At 48.0% G+C, this 24,608-nt stretch overlaps 2 protein-coding genes across 5 annotated transcripts in view; one reads left to right on the top strand and one right to left on the bottom strand.

The window, feature by feature from the left end:
• Positions 1 to 437: 437 nt before the first annotated feature.
• tes (testis derived transcript (3 LIM domains)) lies at positions 438 to 11,605 on the bottom strand. Its single transcript, XM_030095651.1, has 7 exons — positions 11,485 to 11,605; positions 7,183 to 7,268; positions 4,847 to 5,375; positions 4,464 to 4,763; positions 2,082 to 2,336; positions 1,808 to 1,966; positions 438 to 1,056 (listed from the first exon to the last, which is right to left on the bottom strand). Exons 1-7 carry the CDS (start codon positions 11,509 to 11,511, stop codon positions 865 to 867), a joined length of 1,548 nt encoding a protein of 515 aa, XP_029951511.1. The 5' UTR covers positions 11,512 to 11,605; the 3' UTR covers positions 438 to 864.
• An 8,767-nt stretch (positions 11,606 to 20,372) lies between these two features.
• Positions 20,373 to 24,608, top strand: part of LOC115391373 (carboxypeptidase A1-like) — a 57,950-nt gene continuing 53,714 nt past the window's right edge. The window contains exons 1-4 of one of the 4 annotated variants that reach the window (XM_030095597.1): positions 20,373 to 20,437; positions 22,448 to 22,515; positions 22,594 to 22,742; positions 22,981 to 23,085. In XM_030095597.1, the coding sequence (XP_029951457.1) occupies positions 20,373 to 20,437; positions 22,448 to 22,515; positions 22,594 to 22,742; positions 22,981 to 23,085 (387 nt within the window). Of the gene's footprint in view, positions 20,438 to 22,447; positions 22,524 to 22,593; positions 22,743 to 22,980; positions 23,086 to 24,608 lie in introns of those variants that run through there. The other 3 variants (XM_030095598.1, XM_030095595.1, XM_030095599.1) reach the window with 3 other exon arrangements.

Raw genomic sequence — 24,608 nt, 5'->3', positions numbered from 1 at the left:
CTCAGTGACACATGAACGAACTGCTGGCCACACCGCACGAGGATGCAAATTCAAGACTACGACACAAATCACAGGAAAAACAGAGAGAAGGGAAGAATGGCTCTCAGCTGTTTGTTCAGGGAGTTAACATGGAAAGAAACACAGAATCTGAGGAATGAGGCGGGAGGAGCGCTGTGGACGTAGCCGGGCCTCCCGCTCCGTCACGGCGGGGCTGAAAGAGGGGAAGCGGCTGCTCGGAGCTCGGCCCGGGCCGCCGGGACAATGGCTCTGCTCGGAGGCGAAGCTTCCTTGAATTGTGCACCGTTTCCACAACATGAATGGAAACTCCGACGCGCTGGAGGTGTTTTTTCCATCATGGCCGTCCATGAGTTCCCATCAGAGGGGGCACCGTGTGTGTGTGTGTGTGTCTGTGTCTTTGGCAATGAAACTAAAGCAAAAAGCTTTTAAAGTGCCGTTTATTGCAGATGCAGAGAGAAAATCATGGAGACACACAGTAGATCAGTGTGCAGCAGTAGAGGTCAAAGGTCAATCGACCGAAAACACACAGATCATCAGAACAGTGTCGCTCAGCGTCAGAGTGGGAAACACACTCTCGCTTCAGTAGCTCCTTTAGGGAGAAAGCTTCAGCTTCACATCTCCAGGCGAATCTGAGGAGGCTGGTGTCAAATTACACACAGGCAGTGCACGCACATTGAAATGAGGGCCTTCGGCGAGCAAAGCTCCCAGAGTCCCGTCTGATCTGATCAGCGCCGCAGCTTTACAGTGTTTTCACACGTTTGAGATCCGTGGCGATCCGAGGAGGAACGGTTCAGTCAGAACACACACTTCCTGAACACACACTTCCTGTCCTCGCCGTCTGCAGCTTTAAGCCATGGTTTTCTTCTTGCACTCCACGGAGCAGAAGAGGAAGCTCTGCACGGCCATGAAGCGCTCTCCCATCAGGCACTTGGAGCAGCCGGAGCACTTGAAGCACTGCGGCGCGGCGTGCCAGTGATGCTCGCCGTAAGAAACCCTCTGAGCCTCCGGCTCCACCGCCGCCTGGCACGACGAGCATTTCTGAAACACACACACACACACACTCGGGCTTAACCTCACACAGACTGAGTCCAGCACTGAAGAACGGAGGACATGTTACACCTTTTATAATGTGTTTACATCCAGAGAGCAGTGTGGATGTGAACAGAACCAGAGGCTCTTCAGGGATCCGGAGGGATCAATCCTGTAAACAGAAGCGGCTGCTTCGCATTCTTGGCTTCAGCCTCAGTTCATTTACAACCATGTTCTCCTATCAGTCCGGTGCTGCTGTGTGTGTGATCCTGTTACACTGTCTGGTGACCTTTGACCTGCAGGGAGGAGCGTGTGTAAACAGCAGAGAGAGAATCTGACAATGTTTAAACACATCGCATCCTTTCATCTTCCACCCTTTTAATTCAGCCTGTCTATAAGGAAGTGACAGATGAAAATGTTTTTTCCCCGTTTTTGTGATTTTAGCTATTTTTTTCCCAATTTTGCTTTTATCCTTTTTTAAACCAAGAGTGACGAATCATTCTGAACAGTACAGTGGAGTGGAACTATAATGAAATAACTGAAATATTTATTCCCGTCTCACATTGTGAAGGCTTCATGGAGCTGCTACAGAGGAACTAAAGAGCCACATGTGGCTCCAGAGCCACGGGTTGAACACCCCTGGTCTAAATGCTTCAAAGATCACACACTAGTGAGTCAGTGGTGGTTAAACAGTAGAGGGCAGCAGCGCGCCGCACATCCTCCTGACTTTGATTTGGACTTTTTGCAAAAGCAGCCTCACCACGGCGTGGTTCTTCATGTAGCAGGGCTGGCAGACGGGCTTGTCGGCCTCCATGACGTAGGTCTCCCCGGCCAGGATGCAGTCGCAGTCGAAGCAGCAGAAGTGCTTGAGGTGCCAGTTCTGGCCCTCGGCCTGGGTGTACTCGTTACTGAAGATCAGCTGCGGACGAACAGAGCAGACCGAGTCACTGCGGCTCGTACTACTACTAGAACCAATACTGTACTCCGTCAATCCCACACTCTGAACCCTCTGAACCTGGGGGGCGGGGCCTCACCTCGTCACAGCCTCCGCATCGGGGCTTCTCGCTGTCGCCGTAGTGGCGTCCGCAGTACATCTTCCCCTTCTTGAAGAAGTAGATCATGTCCACCAGGAGCTCGCCGCACTTGCAGCACACGAAGCAGGCCGGGTGCCACAGCTTGTCGTAGCCGGCGCGCTCGGCGTACACGGCCGGCTCGCCGCGCCGCATGGCCTTCCCGCAGTGATGGCACGCCTGAGGGGGACGGCGGGGGGGGTTAGAATCTGACAGCACCTCCAGTGTCTCTTTATACAGCCGTCATCAATGTAGCGTTACTGGGAGGCAGAAGCAGGACGAAATGTTTGTTCACTGAGCGGAAGAGACGGGACTGGGTGAAGAGAGCGAGGGGTGAGAGAGGCAAACTGCATGGAGAACCGAGGCGGGTGAAGCTGGCATGAATCACCCGGAGCAGGAATGAAGGAGAGGAATCCACACAGGGAGAGTTAACTGGCTGCACATGGTGAAAGATGGGAAAAAGTACAGCTGCGACTCCTTCTGCAGCTGCAGCAGCAGACTGCAGCCTCACTGAAGGTCTGATGGCGCCACCTGGTGGCTCACGTCAGCTGAGGGGCCGACAGGGACGACCAGTTCAGGATCTGAACCAGAGACTCTGCTCAGCAGCTTCTCCACCCTCTTTGAAGCAAACGTTGACCGTTGTGCTGCTGACTGTAGCGGAGCCAGAGTGGGGGCAAGGGGGCGGTCGCCCCAGGGCCCACAAGGCCCTAGGGCCCCGTTTCATGTGATGTGTTCACATTTACTTGTAAGTAAATTATTATAATAAAATATGTAGTGTGTGAGAGAAGGTATACCATATGATTGTGGGCTCCAATTTGCCAATTCTTACATTACGACTGTCCATGAACGCATCAGAGCTGTAAGCCAGCTGATTGGCTGTGCCGCATGACCGAGTTTTTTCTTCTGCACTTGATCTGAACTGTTTGGAGGGAAGTTAAACAGTATGCTAAACACTATGCTAGCCGCTAGCGGTACTACCCAAAACCTAACATCGGAGCGACTGGTGAGTCAGTGAAACCTTCAAAAATATTATCTTTATCAGCATGCTGTGGTCTTAAACACCTGGCTATTTGAATGTGCCTTGTGTACAAGAGACCGCTGAGTCTTTTTTTTTTTAACCAATATACGTGAATTCCAAAAGCTATAGATAGCTGTGTCTATATCTGTCTGAATAATTTGTGTAATTTAAGACCAGCGGTGTTCATTTTATATTTAAGCTGTATCAAAGATGGTACAGATGTAGCCCGCGACTTTTTATTTGAGCTTTCAGCACCATGGACAGCGGACGCTCTGAGATTGACACCTGTCAGGCTGCAGATGCCTGTGTGTGTGTGTGTGTGTGTGTGTGTGTGTGTGTGTATTTGTTCTTCAGAACAAGTTCATGAACTAGTTGTTTGTGACTTTATTCTGCTTTCTGAGGCATACAGGTTTGCTTGGCTCGATAAAAGTGAGCATTAGTGTGTTGTTTGATGGTACCATGAGGGATTGTTTGAATGGTAAAATTACTATCATAAGGGCCCGTCGAGAATGCTCCGCCCCCTCTGTACTGAGACCCACGCGCCGCCTCTGGCTGCTGATCAAGGTAACTTTCTCGGGTTGTTTGATTCTTTTTGTTTTTCCATAAACAGGAGGAGAAGGTTCGAGTCTCGAGAAGAGAGAACAGTAAACTTCACGATAAAACAGAACCAAAAGAAACTAACGGATCAAACTCACAAAGTCCTGCAGCGGCGCTCCAGGGACCCCCATGGCTCCAGCAGTGGCTGCAGCTCCAACAGCTCCTCCAGACGGACTCCAACCGGACTGTCCCCCCCCCGGAGAACCTGCAACCCCACCTGCGAGTCCTGCTCCAGATCCCCCTACACCAGCTCCCCCAGCTCCGCCTGCTCCAGGACCTCCAGCCCCAGATCCCCCTACACCAGCAACCCCTGCTCTGGCTCCTCCAGCTCCACCTACTCCTGCTCCACCTGTTCCAGCACTCCCTGTCCAAGCTCCTCCAGCTCCACCTACTCCACCTGCTCCAGGGCCTCCAGCTCCAGATCCCCCTACACCAGCTCCCCCAGCTCCGCCTGCTCCAGGACCTCCTACCCAAGCTCCTAAAGCTCCACCACCTGCTCCAGGACCTCCTGCTCTCGCATCCCCTGTCCAAGCTCCCCCAGATCCCCCTACACCAGATCCCCCTACACCAGATCCACCTGCTCCACCTGCTACAGCACCTCCTGTTCCAGCACCAAACCCTCCAGGCCCAGCTTGAAGCCCTGCTCTATAACCTCCTGCTACTCCTGCGCCCCCAGGTCCCCCAGCCCCCCCAGGCCCTCCGGCCCCTCCTGCCCCCCCAGGACCTCCTGCCCCCCAAGGCCCTCCTGCCCCCCTAGCGCCCCCAGGCCCTCCTGCCCCCTGCCTCCCTGCCAGGACCAGGGCCATGTCCTCGGGCAGCATGACGTCTCCGACTCCCAGGGCTTCATCCTTGTACTTGCGGACGAACTGCTGCATCTTCTTGACCTCTGCGGGGCTCAACTCGTGGCACTTGGACGGGTCCTGGTCGTGCTCCGGCAGCTGGCGGGCCATCTGCTGGCGCCGGTAGGCGGCCCCCTGGGTGCCGGCCACGGGACGCCTCTCCGGGGGGAGCAGCTGGATGTAGAGCGCCGCCTGGGGGCCAGAGGAGCAGACCGGACAGAGTGAAGGGCGGACGGGCTCGTGTAAAGGCTTTCCTCATAGCGTTGGGCTCTTACCAGCTTCTTCTCCACCGGGGGGGCCCACTCCAAGGTGACGGACTGCATGGGGACGTCTTTCTGGACGGGCTCTGCGTTTGCTGAAGCCACTCCCGCCGCTGGCGCCACTTTGTTGGCCTTGACCGGAGCTCCGGGCCTGATGGTGATGGAGGCTGAGGCAACGTGGGTGGCTGAGGCTGTAGGGGCCCCGGCCGGCTGCACGGAGCCCGAGGAGCCGGCGGGGGGCGGCACCAGAGAGCCGGCGGGGGGCGGCACCAGAGAGCCGGCAGGGGGCGGAGCGCTGTTGGCAGCAGTGGGCGGGACGATGGAGGCGGCGGAGGGCGGGACGCTGTACGCCCTGGAGGACACACTGGGCAGGGAGATGGTCACCATCTTGGCCTGGTACCTGGGGACGCCGTCCGTCTTCAGCTTGGCGATGAGGCCGGTGTATTTGGTGTCCTCGAACAGTTTGCCCACCTTCTTGTTCTCCTCGGAGTTCATCGACACGTCGTGCTCCGTCAGCCCGCATTTGCAGTTCCGACAGATCTTCCTGCAGAGGAAACCACAGCAAGACGCTCTGAACGTCTTCAAGCATCAAGAAATCCCTCACAGCCTGGAACCGGACCTGATCACCAGGTCTCTGAACTTCAGAATGACTTCTTCCAAATAACAGAGGAAGCATTTATTATCTACCAATACTGGCACCGTGATGCTAAATTTGGCATTTATCATGCAGCTACTCCAGATTCCTTTAGCTATCTCAAACTGAGAAATGTTGGATAATGAAAGTCTCAACAGCTGAGACTCTGACAGGAAGCGGTCTGGCCGACCAGAAGCCACAACAGAGTCCACAGGAAACAGGACAACAGCTTCAAGCCCCAGCTCAGATGTTCAGCCTACAGAGAGACCGGTCTGGAAGAAGTCCATCATGTCCAGCACTGTCTCCAGACTTCCTCCCTAAAAACGGGAAACATTGAGGCGATGTCAACATTTTGACGGGTACCGAGAGACTTCTGACTTCCACCATATTCAAAGATGTTGATCTGCATCGTCCAGTTGACTCATTTATCTTTGCGTGTTTCGGCCAAACTAATCACCACTTTATATAGTTTATTTATTTATATTTATTCTTTTTTAGAGGTGAAATGATTCAGTATCTGCTGTAGACAACACGATTAACTGTAGTTAAAAAGGGAGTGATATTTTCAGTAGCTTTGGGTTTCTCACTGTTGCAGTATTAACAGTACGATCCTGTCAGGGAGGAGATTACAGCAGAGTGGACGTTTTTCAGAACTTCTTCCGCTTCTGGAAGACGTTCAGTCAGTTCTGTCAGCATTACATTTAATTGATTTCAGCTTTAAACATACAGAGCATGGAGCATTGTTTCAAAAATAGAGATATTATAGATAACAAAAACAAAATAATGTTCCATTTCATTTATCAGGCACTATTTATTTTCCTTTAAAAAAGCTTAAAATGTTCAAAACAACTAAAGTTGAAATTTTTATTCTACCATTTGGGACCTGTGATGTGACGCAGATGTAGAGGAGGACGATGGTATTGTTCTGATTGTTGCTCTTCTGTGAACAATCATCCTCTGAGCTGCAGATCTGTTTCTGGTGTTTGAGCTTGTCTGAACACAAAGAGTGTGAGATGATTTATGAGAGTGACGTGTCCCGAAACGTCTCTTCAGTCGGCAGGGATCACAACAAACAGCGTTCATATTCTCCCCTCACACCATTTAAACCAGAACCCGTTGGGTTTTAGCACCGTCTTTCCAGAAAACTTCCGTTTTTACACATCAACATGGTGGTTTTCAGCGTTTCTGCCTCTGTTACGTCTTCGTTCTGTGGTGGTCGTGGTTATTTATTTCTCCACTCCTGAATAAAAGGCGGAGGACGGTTGATGACGGCCAGAAATGCTCCAGTCCGAGCTCAGTGTGGGACTCCTGCAGGACAGGACCGGATCCAGCGTTCCTGCCTTCAGCTCACAAAGCAGCAGCAGGAGGCGGAACGGCGTGTTCCCATTAGACCGAGGAGGCCCGCTGAGACCCAGCACAACAATTACAGGCAGGAAAGTGATGTTAATGGAGAACATGGAGCTGTTAAACCGCGGTCTACCTGCCTCCACGTCCCGACAGTCTTTCCTTGAAATGGAGGAATGTGAAAAACGTTGGAGCTGCTTGAGCTGACAGGACCCGACATGTCAGCCTCAAACACACATCTAATCAAACCCTGCATCATTTCAGTAAGTACCACATTTAAATATGTATTTGAGGTGTATTTAAATAAACCCCTGCCCCGCCCTTCACAGCTTTGCTCTGCAGAAGTGAAATGAAGTCGACTGAGAGTCCAAACCTCCAGAAGTGCAGCTCGAAGCCTTCACACTTGTCTTTGCACTTCAAACAGGAAGCTCCTGCGCCGAACTCGTGTCCGAGGGTCATCTGGAGAACGACATGAAACAGGCCGTCAGAAACACCGAGGACTCACAACAACAGGCTTTAAACGACAAATAACAGTCATGAGGAGAGTTCATGTAACAGCCAGGCTACTCTGGGCCCACGGGCCTTATGTTTGAAAACCCCACCTCTCTATCTTCACAGGAACTGCTTGTTTCCTTTAATAAATGATAACTCTGGCAGCAAACGGATTAAACAGGGGGAAGATTCACTTTAAAAACTGGATAAGAGCACGACTGTGTGCAAAATATCAACAGGAAATTACATATGAAGCCACCAGCTAACGCTGAAGATGAAGCCACCAGCTAACGCTGAAGATGAAGCCACCAGCTAACGCTGAAGATGAAGCCACCAGCTAACGCTGAAGATGAAGCCACCAGCTAACGCTGAAGTCATCACGACTGTCTCATTTACTGTACAGACAACTGTCCACATGTGAAGTCTAAAATCCTGGAGGAAACAGGGTGCTGTGTGGACAACAGTCAGGTTATTTATTCCTCCACTAAAATCAGGAAAATGTTGATTCTTGTCATAATTATTGATTAAAATGATTTACATGATGTGCAACAGTTTGTGTGTTACACAGTGTGCCTGTAACAGTGTGTGTGCTTGGCAGAAGCAGTGTGTGTTTAGGAGTGTGTGACAGTGTGTGAGAGTGTGTCTTGAGGAAGCTTCAGCCGACACACAGCGAGTTTCCTCTCCAGGACAATAAACAGCAGAGTCATTCGGAGGCGTATGATTTTCAGAGGTAATTAAAGAGGCCAGCGGAGGCGGGGCGGTGGACCAGGCTGGAAAAAAACTAATAAAAAAAGCTCCTGTTCTGCTTCTGAGTCCTGAAGTCTCCTGTGTAGAAAACACCCTGAAACCCAGAGTGACTTTAATGCTTTTCAAGTATTGTTCTGTGTGTAGTTTCACTAAAAACAACTAATAACAGCACCACCAAGTGGACAAACATGAAAACTACATCGTTTTCATAGTTTCTGCCGTTTCCGTGGAAACACGTCATTTTCAAACTGTTGCTGACACCAAACCTTTCTGGAGCCAAAGTGTGAAAACGCTGCGTTTCTTCCTTGAAATGTGTGATGAGTGCTGCAGCCCAGAGCAGCGAGTCAATCAGTGACGGAGCGGCAGGACTTTTCTTCACTTTTCACTGAGGCGACACGTTATCGGTACAGATCAACACACACACACACACACTCTCACACACACACACACACACACACACACACACACACACACACACACACACACACACTCAGAGCACGGCTGGGACACACCAGTCAGCGTCATGAGTCAGCACGGTGACTCAGTGAGCAGCTTCCTTTTATCTGACCAGCTGCTCTCAGACCACAACAATCTGAAACACATGTTTAACCCTCCAGCAGCAGCAGCAGGCCCTGTTTCTGCCCCGTCTCTGCCCCGTCTCTGCCCCGTCTCTGCCCCGTCTCTGCCCCGTCTCTGCCCCGTCTCTGCCCCGTCTCTGCCCCGTCTCTGCCCCGTCTCTGCCCCGTTTCTGCTGTCTCTGCCCCATCTCTGCCCCGTCTCTGCCCAGACCGTCTTTGTATCTTTGTTTCATGTTTCTGTCCCAGAAAATGCGACAGTGACGGGACAAGTTTACACTGAAACTACTCTGATGTGGAAGTTTTCCTGAGGAAACAATACAGATGTTTGCAGATGTGCTCGACTGGAAAATGAGCAACAGACTCCATGTTTTTGATGTTTCATCGACTCAACGACAGGAAAATGGACATAATTAGAGTTCACTTCATCCACAGGACCTGAATGATGAAAGTTAGAGTCGTTCCAACGGACAGCGAGCTGAGGATGAGTGACAGGCTCCGACTGGAGAGGACCAGGACCAGGACCAGGACCAGGACCACCAGGACAGGCAGTCAGGTCTTTGAAGTTGATGTTTTTTCGTGTCGAGCTGAGGATGAAAACCAAAGAGGCTCCTTCTGAGAAGTCCTGCTCTGGTGTGAAGTCCAGCTGTGGACATCTCCATCCTGACCTGCTTCCCTCTGAGTCTCGGTCTGAGCCAGAATCAGCCCACTACAGCCCTGTACCCTCCTCATGACCCTGAACCTGCCACCGCTCTGAACACCACCTGTGATGGAGGAACACAGCTTACTCCGACAAACATTTCTCCTGTCTTTACAACTAAATATGTTACACATACAGAGACGGTAGATTAATATCACCTCGACTCTTTAGAATCGGGGAACATTGGTGTGACTGTTCGGTGGCAGGACTTACAGGGGACTCTTCATTCAAGAGTGTTTCTAAAGGCTTTTGATTCAGCAGATTACAAAGTCCTCTGGGAATATACCCAGAGTTCCTCTCAGCATCCAGCTCCCTCCGCTCTGTTCAGACTCCCTTCACGCCCGTCACATAATTCAGACTACTGCTTTCACTGATGGAGCCCCCACCATCCCCCCCACCCCCCCGCCTCCAAGACAGGCTGCACACCACTCACAGGACATGCAGACGGAAGGCTTCAACTGAAAGCTCATGATGATTCCTGCACACAGCTGCCCCGAGCAGGGGCAGTTAGTACACAGCTGCCCCAGGCAGGGGCAGACACACACACACACACACACACACACACACACACACACACACACACACACACACACACACACACACACACACACACACACACACACACACACACACACACACACACGCACAGTCTTGTATTTCTATCCTTGTGGGGACCGTCCATTGACTCCCATTCATGTCTAGCCCCTAACCCTGACCCTTACCCTAACCCTAACCCACACCACAACAAAGCCTAACCCTAAAGAAATGTTTTTGCACTTTTACTTTTTTCAGTAACAACAACATGGTCAAGAAAACACTGTTTCTCCTACTTAGGACCGGAAAAAGGTCCCCACAAGGCACGTCGTTCCACGTTTTGCTATCCTTGTGGGGACATTTGGCCCCGACAAGGATAGAAATACAAGAACGCACACACACACACACACACACACACACACACACACACACACACCGCTCCACTGCAGGCTGACCTCCACAGGGATTAAGAACACATCTCTGAGGGAGACTGTCTGGATTATAGAGCTGTCACACACACGCACACACACACACACACACAGTCACACATAATATTGTGACAAGAGTTTTAGCTCAAGTAGCTCACAATAAAAATATGTTGCTCAGTGTGAAAGAAGTGAATTAAAAGTCACAAATGGTAAACAGGCTTTCCCCCCTGCGGCTATCTGCCCCTGCCCCTCCCTCTTACCACTGCCAGGTCTATGCAAGTCTCTGCAGCTGCCCCACGGCTCAGCTCATCCTGATACCTGCTATCAGCTGCTGCAGAGAAAACCAGAGGACTGATGTACTTCTGTCATTTCAGATGTCTGCAGGTACAGCCTCTGGAGAGGCTCTATATACTACAACATGCTCATTTACTGGAATCTGAACCTGCACAACTAATCTAACCTAAAACTATTCAAAACACTGAACAGAAGAGTGTCTAAATTTAATGTAGTTCCACTTTCAAAACCACGCATGTTGAAACCACAGAGCGAGAAAAAGGGTCAGAGAGAGAGAACTTTTACAGAAGTCACACATAACTTTACAGAAATAACATTCACTTGATTCCGGTCTTAATAAAGCCAGCCTGGGAAAACCCTGTCTCAATAAAACCAGTCTTGACTACTGGACCCTGTCTTTATAAACTGTCTTAATTCCTCCAGTCTTGAAAAAACATTTCTTAGTTAATCCAGTCTTGATAAACCCAGTCAAATTAGCCCGGCCTTAGTTAATACAGTATTGAAAAAACCAGTCTTAATTGATCCGTTTTACTTCATCTAGTCTTGATAAACCCAGTCTTATCTGATCCAGTCTTACTTAAAGAGAAATAAACTCAGTTCATCACATTTTTCAGAACTTTTTTAAATCATATTTCTACTTTTCAGGGCAGTTTATTTTCTCCCTGAGCTTTCTGCAACCCTTAATTCACTTATTTTATTTATTTATTTTAAAGAAAAAGTTAACTGTGTTCGTGAAGCTCCTCGAGTCTCACGCGCGGAGACGCAGAGTCCTCCTCCTCCACCTGCGCGTGCCGTGCGCACCTTTCCGGGACGCCTGCGGGGCGCGGGGCGCGGCCCGGCCGGTCCGGGGCGGGCGGCCCGGAAAAGGCAGCGGGCGGCGGGCCGCGTGCCGGCGGACAGCTTACCTTCTTCACCTCCCTCTCTATCTCCATCTTTGTGTCTTCCGGAGCTTCTGCCTCCTCACAGGAACACTTCTGGACTCCGCTCCTCTGAGCTCCGCAGCGGCGGTCCGGTCTGAACGGGCCGTCAAGGTGGAGCAATCAAACCACCTGCTTCCGCTTCCACTCTCCATAATAAAAGCCTCAATGGCGCCTAAACCTGAGGGGCGGGGCTTGCCCAGATAAAAATAAACATTTGCTTTAAACTTCTCATTTGCCAGCAGACTGGTGGTGTTCAGTTGTAATCACAGTACTGCTGAAACATGTGATCACTGAGTTTTTATCATTATCTTTATTCAAATAAGACATTTCATTGTCAGACAGTCACAGTCCTGAATGAGATGTGACCGTCAAAGGTTGGGGGTTTTATTCTGAAAGGATCTGTTCCGGCCAGTTCCGCTCTGATTTTCTAAGCTTGACGAGTCTTTTCACTCCGGAGGTCTCCTTCACTTTTCATTGAGTGCAGGGGGCGGGGCTAGCGCGCTGACGGATGTGCCTCTCAGCCAATAGGAGAGCAGGCCCCGCCCCTCAGACCCAGTAGCAGCCCAGCAGTGAGGATGAGGGGCGGGTCTTCATCATAACAAAGGAGCTGTGTGACACATTCATCCTGCAGATTCTGCGTTTCTTCTTCATGTTTCTCCCACAAAAAAAATCACTTTTTCTAGGTTTTATTAATTAATTATTAATTAATTAATTTATTTATTAATTAATTTATTTTTTTGTCACGTGGATCGTGTGGATTACATACATTTGATGTGTGAGAGAATGAGAGCAGTGCAGGGAAATCCAGCATGTGATCATGTGTGTGGAGTGTGTTGTGTTCAGGGACCTGCTGGTGATCCAGAGACCCAAACAGCTGCAGTGACTCACCGACAGGAAGTGAGCCGCTTCCTCTGTCTTCAGGGAGGAAACGGCTCCGTCACACCCTGACACACACACTCCACTCTGACCTTTGACCTGGGCCTGCACACTCCTGATCAGCTGTTCACAGCCTTGTGTGTGTGTGTGTGTGTGTGTGTGTGTGTGTGTGTGTGTGTGTGTGTGTGTGTGTGTGTTCTCGTATTTCTATCCTTGTCGGGGCCAAATGTCCCCACAAGGATAGCAAAACGTGGAACGACGTGCCTTGTGGGGACCTTTTTCCGGTCCTAAGTAGGAGAAACAGTGTTTTCTTGACCATGTTGTTGTTACTGAAAAAAGTAAAAGTGCAAAAACATTTCTTTAGGGTTAGGCTTTGTTGTGGTGTGGGTTAGGGTTAGGGTAAGGGTCAGGGTTAGGGGCTAGACATGAATGGGAGTCAATGGACGGTCCCCACAAGGATAGAAATACGAGACTGTGCGTGTGTGTGTGTGTGTGTGTGTGTGTGTGTGTGTGTGTGTGTGTATGTGTGTGTGTCACTTTCCGCTGAGTTGTTTTCACCTGCTGTGAATCGTGCTGTGTCTCCGGTCGTGTTGTGTCAGACTGTGTGTGAATTCTGTCGGACTTTGTTGTGTTTCATGTTTTTCGGTGAATTGTGGGACTATTTTCATTCACTCTGTCCACTCTCTGTCATCCTGTCAGTAATTTTCCTTTCTTGACAGTAGTTTTCAGTTACATTGTGCTCGTTTTTGAATGTTTCTGTAAATGCTATTATTCCGTGATGTTTTGTTTTTGTTTTTTTCTCTTTTTGCTTCTGTCTCTACTTGGTGTGTTTGCAGTCATTTATTTTTCACTTTATTTTTGATTTTATGTCACTCTGTACTCGTGTTTCCAGTCATCTCTTTGTGGTCGTTTTGCATCTCTTGAATATTTCATTTATATTATATATTTTCATCTCACATCTTAACTGTTTACAGTTTTGTAACCATTTATACATTTTTTACCATCATTTTTTAATAATTATGTAATCTTGTTTTATTTTTTGTCCTGTTTAGTTGTTTTGTGTTTCTTTGTCTTTAAAATCAAATCAAACTTTATTCATAAGGCACTTTTCACATTATAAAAAACAACTCAAAGTGCATCACAGTAATAACAACAGTACATTGAATCACCACACCTTCACCATCATCATCATCATCATCATCGGCGGTCCCTCGTAGTCGAGTATGACTGTCCTCCCTCTGGGCTCTTGTGGGTCTTCAGGTGGGCATAGAGGCCGATTCTGGACCCGATTATTCTGCTGCAGTGTGGACAGGGGAATGCAGTGGTGGTGGGTTTGGGGGGGTTTGGGGGCAGGGGAATGCAGTGGTGGTGGGTTTGGGGGGGCCTGTCTGGAGGTTGCTCTCTACTTCCTGAGTCTGCGTTTGTCTTGTGCAGCATGATGGAGGTCAGCACTGTGCTGTGCGACGCCCTCACGGACAATATTTCTCCAGGTCGGCCTGTCAGTTGCCATGTCTTCCCAAGCTGTCAGGTCTTTGTGGCACTTCTTTAGGTTTGTTTTCATATTGTCCTTGAATCTCTTCTTCTGGCCTCCCGGAGCTGCTTCCCTCCAGCTGGGAGTACAGGACTTGTTTTGGGAGGCGGGAGTCAGGCGTTCGGACAACATGGCCGATCCATCTGAGCTGGTTCTGGGCGGTGGTGGCAGTGATGGTGGGGATGTCCGCCTCCTCCAGGACGCCGATGTTGGTGCGTCTGTCCTCCCAGCGAATCCTGAGGAGTTTTCAGAGGCGTCTCTGGTGGTGTGCCTCAAGTGCCTTCAGGTACCTGCTGTATGTGGTCCAGGCTTCTGATCCATACAAGAGAGCGGGGAGCAGCACTGCTTTATAGACCAGGACTTTAGTATCCACTTGGAGAGTCTCCTCCTTAGTCTTGAGAAGGCCCCGCTGGCCCTGCTGAGGCGGCGGTGTACTTCAGATTCAGATTCAGATTCAGAAAACTTTATTAATCCCAAAGGGCAATTTGTTTGCAGCACATCTCGAGTCGTTTCACACGCAAATACAACATGAGACAGTCCAGTTTAACCACAAGTGGAACTCAGGTTGAACGATATTAAAACAAGCAATACAATAAACAATTTAGGAGCTGGAATTCAATAATTTGATTGCAGAAGGCACAAAAGAGTTTGAAAAACGATTAGTTTTCCTAGCTGGAGCATAATACCGGCGTCCAGAAGGCATCAAGATAAACTCTGGAGTCAGAGGATGAAGAGGCTGAGCCAAGATGCTGTGTGCTTTACTCAGCAGCTGCTGCTCCCACAGAGAATGCAAGTCCCTCAGTTTAACACCTGTGATTTTAGAGCAGGTCTTGACAATGTTCTGCAGTTTGTTTTTGTCCCTCACAGACAAGGATTGAAACCAACAGATAAAAGAGAAAGTGAGTAAACTCTCAATAAACGAGCAGTAAAAATTATTTAAAAGAGTTTTGTTCACATTAAAAGAGTTCAACCTTCTTAACAAGTAGGTCCGCTGCTGCCCACGTTTGACAATGTGCTCAGTGTTCATGTCAAATCTTAATTTGTTATCCATCACCGTGCCCAGATATTTATAACTATTGACAATTTCCACGTTTTCTCCATGGATGACACTGACACTGTGAGAGGAAGTCCGTCTAAAATCAATGACCATATCCTTAGTTTTAAAACATTTAAGTCAAGGTAATTTTCCTCGCACCACTTACCAAAATGGCCTAAAGCAGGACCATGATTTCCCTCCTTTCGTGACAGTAGAGAAACCAGAACTGTGTCGTCTGAAAGTTTAATCAGAAATCTGTTCTCCTCAGTGGATCTGCAGTTGTTGGTGTAGAGAATAAACAGAAGAGGAGACAGGACGCAGCCTTGAGGAGACCCTGTGTTGGAGGTGGTGGGAGGAGACAAGCAACCATTGACCAGAACACGCTGGACCCCATCAGTGACAAAATCTAAGATCAATGACAACAATTGGTCCGGAAGGTTAAAATCTAAAGCCAGCCTTTGAATCAAGATGTGAGGCTGCATTTTATTAAAAGCAGAAGAGAAGTCTGCAAATAAGAGTCTGACATGGGCCCCTGCGTTTTCAAGGTGCTTGTAGATAGTGTGAAGTAGGAAAAGCTTTGCGTCCTCCACCCCTTTATTTGACATGTCATCTGTCATCATCGCTGACAGCCTTTGATGAGAGGAGGCTGCCGAGGTATGGGAGGTGGTCCACATTTTCCAGTCGGATGTTATCAGTGGAGATGTTTGGAGATGTGGCGAGCGTGCTGCAATTTGGTGGTGGTTGGTGGAGTATTTTAGTCTTTTTTTTTTTTTGACGGCCAGACCGAGCTGTTTGTATACTTCGGCAAAAGCAGACAGGATGCACTGAAGGTCCTCTTCTGAGAGGCTACGGAGCATTATGGTCTGCATACTGCATCCATGATGGATGTGGTGGAGGTTTGACCTTTAGCTCTGAATCGACTGATGTTGAGAAGTTGGCCGTCGGGTCTGTACATAATGTTGACTCCTGGGGGCAGATGTTGGCTTGTGAGATGGAGGATAGCAGCAACATAGATGGAGAATAGTGTTGGGGCGATGACACATCCCTGTTGGACTCCCGTGTCAACTCTAAAGGGTTCTGTTTCATCGCCACTGCCACTGAGTACAGAGGCAGACATGTTGTCATGCAGCAGTCTCAGTATCCCAATGTATTTTTCTGGGCAGCCAGTCTTTGGCAGGACCAGCCAACGGGCCTGACGATGTACTGAGTCGAAGGCTTTGGTGAGGTCTATGAAGGCCATGTATAATGGTAGATTTTGTTCCCGGCATTTTTCTTGCAGTTGGCGAGCAATGAAGATCATGTCTGTGGTGCTTCTACTTGGGCGAAATCCACTCTGGGACTCGGGAAGAGTGCTCTCTGACAGGGGGGTGAGTCTACACACACACACACACACACACACACACACACACACACACACACACACACACACACACACAGTCTTGTATTTCTATCCTTGTGGGGACCGTCCATTGACTCCCATTCATGTCTAGCCCCTAACCCTGACCCTTACCCTAACCCTAACCCACACCACAACAAAGCCTAACCCTAAAAAATGTTTTTGCACTTTTACTTTTTTCAGTAACAACAACATGGTCAAGAAAACACTGTTTCTCCCACTTAGGATCGGAAAAAGGTCCCCACAAGGCACGTCGTTCCACGTTTTGCTATCCTTGTGGGGACATTTGGCCCCGACAAGGATAGAAATACAAGAACACACACACACACACACACACACACACACACACACACACACACACACACACACACACACACACACACAATATGGTAAAATCAGTATGGTAATATTTTAAAAATATTATTTGTGATTAAAAAGTCATTGACTTGATTAAAAACCAGTCTTTATAAAACTTTACTTAAAAAAAACGGTGTGTTGCATTCAGGTCTGCAGTTGTTAGGAACATTGGGATCTGAACTGCTCTTCTTCAGAAGGGGCTTCAGCGCCGCCGTTTTACAGGCAGTGGGGAGGACACCCGTCTGAAGAGAGCAGTTCATGATATTTAGCAGCCCGGTAGTCGGTACCCAGGGGAGGCCGCCTCCAGTTTCTAGTGTCCTGGTGTCCTGGTTGCTGCCCGGGTTCACCGCCGCTGTGCTACTGCTGCTCACCACCATCAGTCTATATTTTGATGAATTGGTTTTGTGTTGTAATTCCAACATTTCAACAGTTTTTTTTGTTTTTTTTTTTGTCCTTCTAAACTTTCCTTGAGCCAGATGTGGGCTTTTTTTTATCCTGTTTACTGAGAAGTCAGAATAAATTCCCTCAAACCTTTGTCACTGACCTGTTGGGGGCGCTGGTCACTACAGAACAAGCTCATTTCTGACTTCAGCACACACACACACACACACACACACACACACACACACACACACACACACACACACACACACACACACACACACACACACAAAGTCAAGTGATTCGATCACCATTAATCAAGTTTTCATTTCCAGGCGTCCTCTGTGCAGAAGTCTTCCTGGTTACAGTCTAAGTTCTGAGGCCTTCAGATTGAGGACGTTGTTGGAGCTCAAACTGTTGTTTGGTTCGGTGTTCTCAGTTCTTCACTTAAGGAACAGGAACCATGGCCCAGCACCAAGACCTGCTGGAGGCTGTGAATGCTGCAGCTGTTTTCCTCAACAGGCTTCTTATCGGCTGGGAGCAGATTACAGACGGGACATGTCCCCCGGACGGAGGTCGCTTTAGTGAGTCGTGATGAGGATTTCTGCTCTGCTGCCATTATGCATTATGCAGCCTATGGGTGAAGGCGCTGTGACAGGGCGCTTTATGCAAAACTTTACCTCATGAAATAAAATCAACAGATCATTTATGTAAAAATCAGGGTATGGTCAAGCTGGCATGGTTGTGGAAACTACTGACAGAGACCAGAGCACGTTCTGAAACTGGATTTTAATATGTTTATGTTTCTGTCAGCGGGCCTGGGCATAACTCAATAATAAATGACAAGGGGGCTTAGCAAAAAATTACAGTGTAAGTTCTTCAATGACTCTAAGGCTACGTTCACACTGCAGGGCTTAATGCTCAATTCAGATTTTTTGTGAAATCCGTTCTTTTTGCGAGTTCGTTCACATTTACAATGAAATGTGACTTGTATGTGATCTCCCGTCTGAACGGAATCCCACCCAAAAGTGTCCCGCATGCGCAGAGGAGGACATACGGACGTCACGCAGCAGCGCACTTCAGTGTTTGCGGAACTCACAAACAACATACAGAATCTGCAGCTTTTCAAGCGTCAATGATTTGATCAAACTTGATCTTGAAACTTTGATAAAACGTTGATGAACTGATCAAACAGCATTCTTACAATTTAACATTGAGCAATCGCGAGCGCAGCGCTTCTAATCAGCCACGCCGAGCTCCTGTGTGTGTGTGTGTGTGAGAGAGAGAGAGAGGGAGGGAGAGAGAGAGAGTGTGCATGTGGATATTATTATTATTTTTTCTCTTCATTGTCCTGGTGCTGCAGAATTTAGCAAATGAGAAGGAAGAGAGCCAAGTTTTTGGCCATGGCGTTATGTGGGGCAGTGGCAGCAACAGAGGAACGCAGCCAGGAGTGGTGGGACAGTGATGTGAGAGGCTTTAATGATACAGAGTTCAATAATAATTTTCGGATGACAACAACTCCCTTAATGTACGTCTGCGAGCGCCGTTTTTTTAACACTCTCATGGTAAGACACACGTCTCAAACGATTGCTCAATGTTAAATTGTAAGAATGCTGTTTGATCAGTTCTTAAATAAATCATCAACGCTTGAAAAGCTGCAGATCCTGTAAGTTGTTTGTGAGTTCCGCATTTTATTGTAAACGTGAACGAACTCGCAAAAAGATCGGATTTCACAAAAAATTCGAATTGAGCATTAAGCCCTGCAGTGTGAACGTAGCCCAAGTGGCCTGGGTCGCATCTGAAAAAATCGGATCTGTGTCGTTCAGACTGTCATGAAAAGATCCGATCCAGGTCGCACAGGGGCAAAAAAATCAGATTTGGGTCACTTCAGCCTGCAGTGTGAACGTAGCCTTAGAGATATCAGCTGCTGATCCAGATCAGGAAGTGTTCCGGTACCAGGATCCAGAACAGACAAAAACAGGGGGATTCCGGAGTGTCAGTCACTGTGAGGAAACACATTGAGATATGAACATGCAGTAAGCAGCTTTCTCCCAGACATTGTTTGTGTTGGGGAGAAATAAAATGTTTTTTAGTATATATGGTGTTCTTATTGTTGTTGGTGACTGATTTGAGCTGTGGTGGAGGTCTGCGCTCTCTGAGGGCCAAATTCTAGTTTTAACTCTGAAATTCTACATTTCTGAATGGGCTCCAATGGAACTTGGGCTCCTTTTGAAACCAACATCATCGCCCCCTGCTGGAATTTCTCTGGAATTACAGCATTGCTGCACTTCACCATTGGCTTCTGTTTTTCACCAGCAGAGGTTGGCGCTTGGGATGGATGGATGGATGGATGGATGAATGGAAGGATGGGTGCATGGATGGATGGATCTATGTTGAGTTTCCTGAACAAAGCAATGTTTCTGCAGCCTCTGCACATCTCCTGTCAGAAGCCCTCACAGTACAACTTGAACAAGTCAACAGTTTCTCAGATAAAGCTTCTTTTCCTGGACGCTGTATTTCTAAATATAACCCTAGGACGACCTGACACTGAATCTCACTTATGTAATCAAGTTTGTCATAACTGGAGTCCTTCCACGGTCAGAGGCTAATACTTTTTCAAGCAATTCAGTTGAGCTCAGTTCAATTCACTTTCATCTTATTCATTTTGCACCAAATACAAAAATTCATGAACACATTTTTACAGAAAAAACAAAAACAAAACAACAATCCCACATAAAACACAGCTTAGAGAAACATTTTTACAGGAAGAAACCTGCAGATCCAGAACCAGGTCATTCATGTTAGGTGCTCCAAAGAGGGAAAATTAAAAGAGAGGGAAAGTGAGCAACAAACAACAAAAATCCACTCACTGCAGACGTGATGGAAGATCAGCAACATTCAGCTTTCCTAGAGACAGCAGGAGAGAGCACAGACTACAGGACAGAGACAGAATATCACTGACTGCATGCTTTTAAAAGGTCCCTCCTGCCTCCATCTGCTTCTGGGTCTTCAGCAGTTCTGACACCTTCAGCTAAAACACATTTGGCTTTAAATTCTATAGATTTTAAATAGGACTCAAACATACTGATTTGATAAATAAACTAAATGAAAGGAATTTAATTTAGAAGAATACAAATCTAAAAGGTTCCTTTGCATGATGTAACTTGTGGTGTGGTGTCTTCAGACGGCGTGGGAAGGAGAGCAGCCGGCATCACGCCTCTATCACTGCTGATCAAGGTTGTCCTGGTGGATATAAAGTCCACCTCTGGCCTGCCAGGTCCACACCGGTGGTCATCATGAAGGGTCTGCTCGCATTCGTCGCACTGTTCGTGGCCGTTCTCGCCAAAGACACGTTTGAGGGGTAAGTGGGCCATGTGGCGGAGGGGGGGGAATAGTCACAGCAATGTGCTGGACTTTGGCACATTGCAAAGGATTCAGGAGGAAAGAGGTGAACAAATCCTGAATCAAATGAAACGGTCATTCGATCAGATCGTCATCTCACTGCGCTGTGATCGAATCCCATCCTGCAACTTTGGGACCACTGATATGTGATATAATGTTGAATTTGTTGTCTGTGCAGCACTTTGGAAACTGTCTTTAGTTGTTAAAATGTGCTATATAAATAAATTTGGATTTGGATTTGGATTTACTGTATGTAAGGTCATTTTTGAATAATTCCCAACTAAATTGTATTGATGTGTAACTGAACATGCAGGGACAACTGGAGTCAACTGGAGCCAGGGACACTAACTGAGAGACACCAGAGGGGTTCACACATGAGGGACAAAAGGACTGGGAAGCTAAGGGGCTGGAGACTTGGGGCTGGGGCAATAAAGACTGGAGGGCTGAGGGCTGGGCAGCTAGGGCCTGGGGAGCTGGAGACCTGAGAGATGGAGACTGGAAGGCCGGAGACTGGAAAACCAAAGCCGAAGGTTGGCAAGCCAAGGGAAGGCTGACTTGGGGCAAGTCAGTTGGAGAGCTGACAGAAGCATGAGATTACTTGTTATTGCTTATTTAAAGTGCCTCGCCCAAAACCCCCTGAGAGTCTGATCCATCATGAGACAGGAGGCAAGATTGTGTCCAGGCTGGCCACAGCACAAGCACCTCCCCTCAAGCAACCATCGCTCTGTCTCCTTTGGCGACAGGTGGGTCTGCTGCACCTGCATGAGCTCCTCAGAGGCACCCTCAGGGATACTGTGGTACTGTGGAGTGCCTGGCTGTGCCAGCGCGCCTCTTGGCACTCATTAGGTCCTTTACGTCCTTTGTTCTTTTTAGTAGCCCTGCGATCAGTCATCCAGGTTATCAGGCAGGTCCAGACTTGTCAGGTGGTCCAGTGCCGAGGAAGGCTGCTTCGGGAGAATCCTGAGTGGGCGACACGGAGACTCATTCATAAAGCTGGTGCAACCACAAATCCAGCATGGTAAAGGAGACTTGAGGCGTTCAGGCTGAAGGGCTTTGAAGTCTCCTTCTGCATGTAAAAACATCATTTTCTGTTGTTCAGAGAGAAAAGAGGCCACGTTTCAGCTGTAAAGGGCAGATTTGATGGCAGAGCTTTGAAGTTTTAATTTGAGGTTTATTACCTGCAGTCTCTGAGTAAATCACAGCCATTTGATGTCTTTGATTCTGAACTGTCTGTGACCAGGGAGGAAGTGTGCAACATTTCATGACCCTCCAGTTCACCCTGGTATGCATAAAGCATGCAGAAACAAATCCTCCGTTGTTCAGACTCAGAAATGGATTTCAGGCTCTGCTGAAAGACGTTCCCTTTAAGTAGGGAAAGTGAGGTTTCAGTAAAGTCCTTCTCTTTTTCCTGAATCCTTGTATCCAGTGAGAGACATTTTTTCAACATTTCACTGTGTTTTGCAGGTTTAGTTTAAACTGGCTTTATGTTAAGATTACAGTCATTTTCTGTAGGGACTGCTTGGTTTTACTGCGGAAGTCATGGAGGAGGAGAATGAGGGAAGAGCCGAATCGACAGACTTTATTTCACACATGCAGACTGACAGCTGTAATTCCAGACATTCCAGCCTGATGTGCTCACATTTCCTCCTGTTAAGTCTCTGCATCACGCACCACACCTCCTTACGTCACCAAACCCCGCCTCTTCTAGTGTGGCCTCCTCCACAGTTCACCCCAAATAGTTACACTATCGACATCTTCATCACGTACGCTCTGTGCCACAACAAAGAAAAACTTTAAAGTTCAAATTTAAAGCTTAATATGGCAAAATTTCACTGGTCCTGCTCAATAAGATGGAATTGGGCTGAATGTGGCTGTTTTAGACGATGGTTTTTCTTTCAGCCAAATGTTTGAAGATGATTGGACTGAAACAATATGAGCAATGTAACATAATGTGGTTGTATTTTTGCAGACATCAGGTGCTTCGTATCGTTGCGAAGGATGTCACCCAGCTGCCTCTGATCAAGGACCTGGAGCAGTTTACAGAGGTCAATCATTAAACTCAAAACGGATTTCATATTCTGACCGGTGTCATTATTGTTTGTTCTATGATCTATGTGTTTTTCCTGCAGCTGGACTTCTGGACGTATGTGAACAATGTGGAGAATCCTGTGGACATCAGAGTCCCCGCCCACAGCCTGCAGTATGTTAAGCGCTACCTGGAGACGCATGGCATCGGGTACTCCGTCATGATCGAAGACCTGCAGGTACAATCAGAATCTGGGAAGATTTGACTCTGAATGGACTGTTAGCCTGAACACTGAGTGGTTGAGTTACTTTGGTACAGTGTGTTACAGTGTTGCATTGTGGGTTGTTCGGTTCAGTTTTCTACTCCGAGATGAATCAGGTCAAATACCTATTTGTCCCAGACTGTAGAAACTCAGCAAGTTAGGAATCGCTGTTATTGATCTGTGACTGACTGTACGCGACGTCTCTTCTGTGCAGGCGATGGTGGATGAGGAGCAGGAGCAGATGAAGGCTGCTGCTCGTTCCGCTGAGGTCTTCAGTACCGACAGCTTCGACTTCTCCAATTACCACACCCTTAATGAAGTGCGTATTCACACTGACTCTGAACAAAAGATGACTTTCTGAAGGATTTATCAGGAATAAATATTAGAAAGTGGCTCCTGCAATGTTATTACAGGCATGTTTGGGTTTTGTATCAATGCCATGATGCTCCTGATGTGCCAGTCAGCTGAGGTGCCTTCATTTTAAAGAAGAATTTTCAAATGTAAAATGCCCAGTAAATATAACTATGGCGGGGGTGGCTGTGGTTCAGTGGGGAGAGCAGTTGTCCCACAATCGGGAGGTTGTGAGTTCGAATCCTGTCTCCCACTGTCTGCATGTCGAAGTGTCCTTGGGGAAAATACTGAACCCTTAATTGCCCCCACTGTTGCACGTCGCTTTGGACAAAAGCGTCTGCTAAATAGAATAGCACCACACAGCGATAGCACCACAGATGTTACGGAGCAGATCAGAGGTTCAGGGTAGTCTCTGTGAGCGGGGTTGCTGAGAAGGAGCAGACTTCAGATTCAGATCGCAGACAGGCGGGCAGCCGGGTCTAGAATGCATCAGCAAGTAGGGATGGCTGGCTGGGCAGGTCTTCAGACTGCAGCAAAATGGAGTTTCCCACTCTGTTTCTACAAACACAGCCCTGCAGCCCTGAAACAGAGAAGACTGAAAACAAAAACCACAGCAGCCCCATGTGGTCACAGGAGTGCGGACTGTGAGCAAAGAAGTCTGAACGAAGGATTAGGATGGACAAAGGTGTCAGCATGAATATTTGACCAGATTCCTTCTCAGTGAAATGGGGGGAGAAGCCGCCTCATGCACTCTGAAAAGGATGACAGCTTGCGCCGCTTCTGCTGCAAAATGTGGGTGCCACATTGGGTACAGCCGACTGGATGAAGGAGCCATCTTCACTGAACCTGGGCGAGATGAAACAATTTAAAGGAGGGGTATTATGTAAAATCCACTTTTTTGAGCTTTGTATAATGCTATAGTGTCATTTCCCTGTTAAAAAGACGCATGGAGTTGTTTCCTGAACCATTCACGCATATTTGAGCACTCCCTGAATCTCCCCCTGGCAGCCATGTTGAGCGCTGAAACGCTCGATTCTGCACTGCTCCACCCATAATGCACAGCTCCGCCCATAATGCACAGCTCCGCCCCAGCTCTGACGTAGTCTGCACAGCTTGCGCAAATTGATGGACGCTCTGAGGAGGGCGTGTCACTAAGCTGAGGAAATTCTTAAAGAGACAGGGACCCATTTCCAGTCGTTTGAGGCAGCCTGATGCAGAGGTAAATTTGATTTAAGTTTTTTTTTGACACATGCAGCTTTCACCATCCAAATTTGGGCAAAGCTGTTGCTTGAGTGTGCTGTAGATTGATACTAAAGGGCTAAAAGAACATGTAATACCCCTCTTTAAATAAAGTGTAGTCGAGCAAAGTTTCTGAAATAGTCATATCAGATGACGCATACAAAAAGAAATGAAACAATCTCAGAATGAGCTAAAAACACGACATAAACAGTATGGTACACAGTTACAACATCTTAGAATTAAAACATGCAC

Source organism: Salarias fasciatus, chromosome 7 (genome assembly GCF_902148845.1).
Source record: "Salarias fasciatus chromosome 7, fSalaFa1.1, whole genome shotgun sequence".
In the NCBI taxonomy this organism is placed as follows: Eukaryota; Metazoa; Chordata; class Actinopteri; order Blenniiformes; family Blenniidae; genus Salarias; species Salarias fasciatus.
The sequence above is the reverse complement of the archived record's forward strand: the minus strand, read 5'-3'. Positions and strand labels throughout refer to the sequence as shown.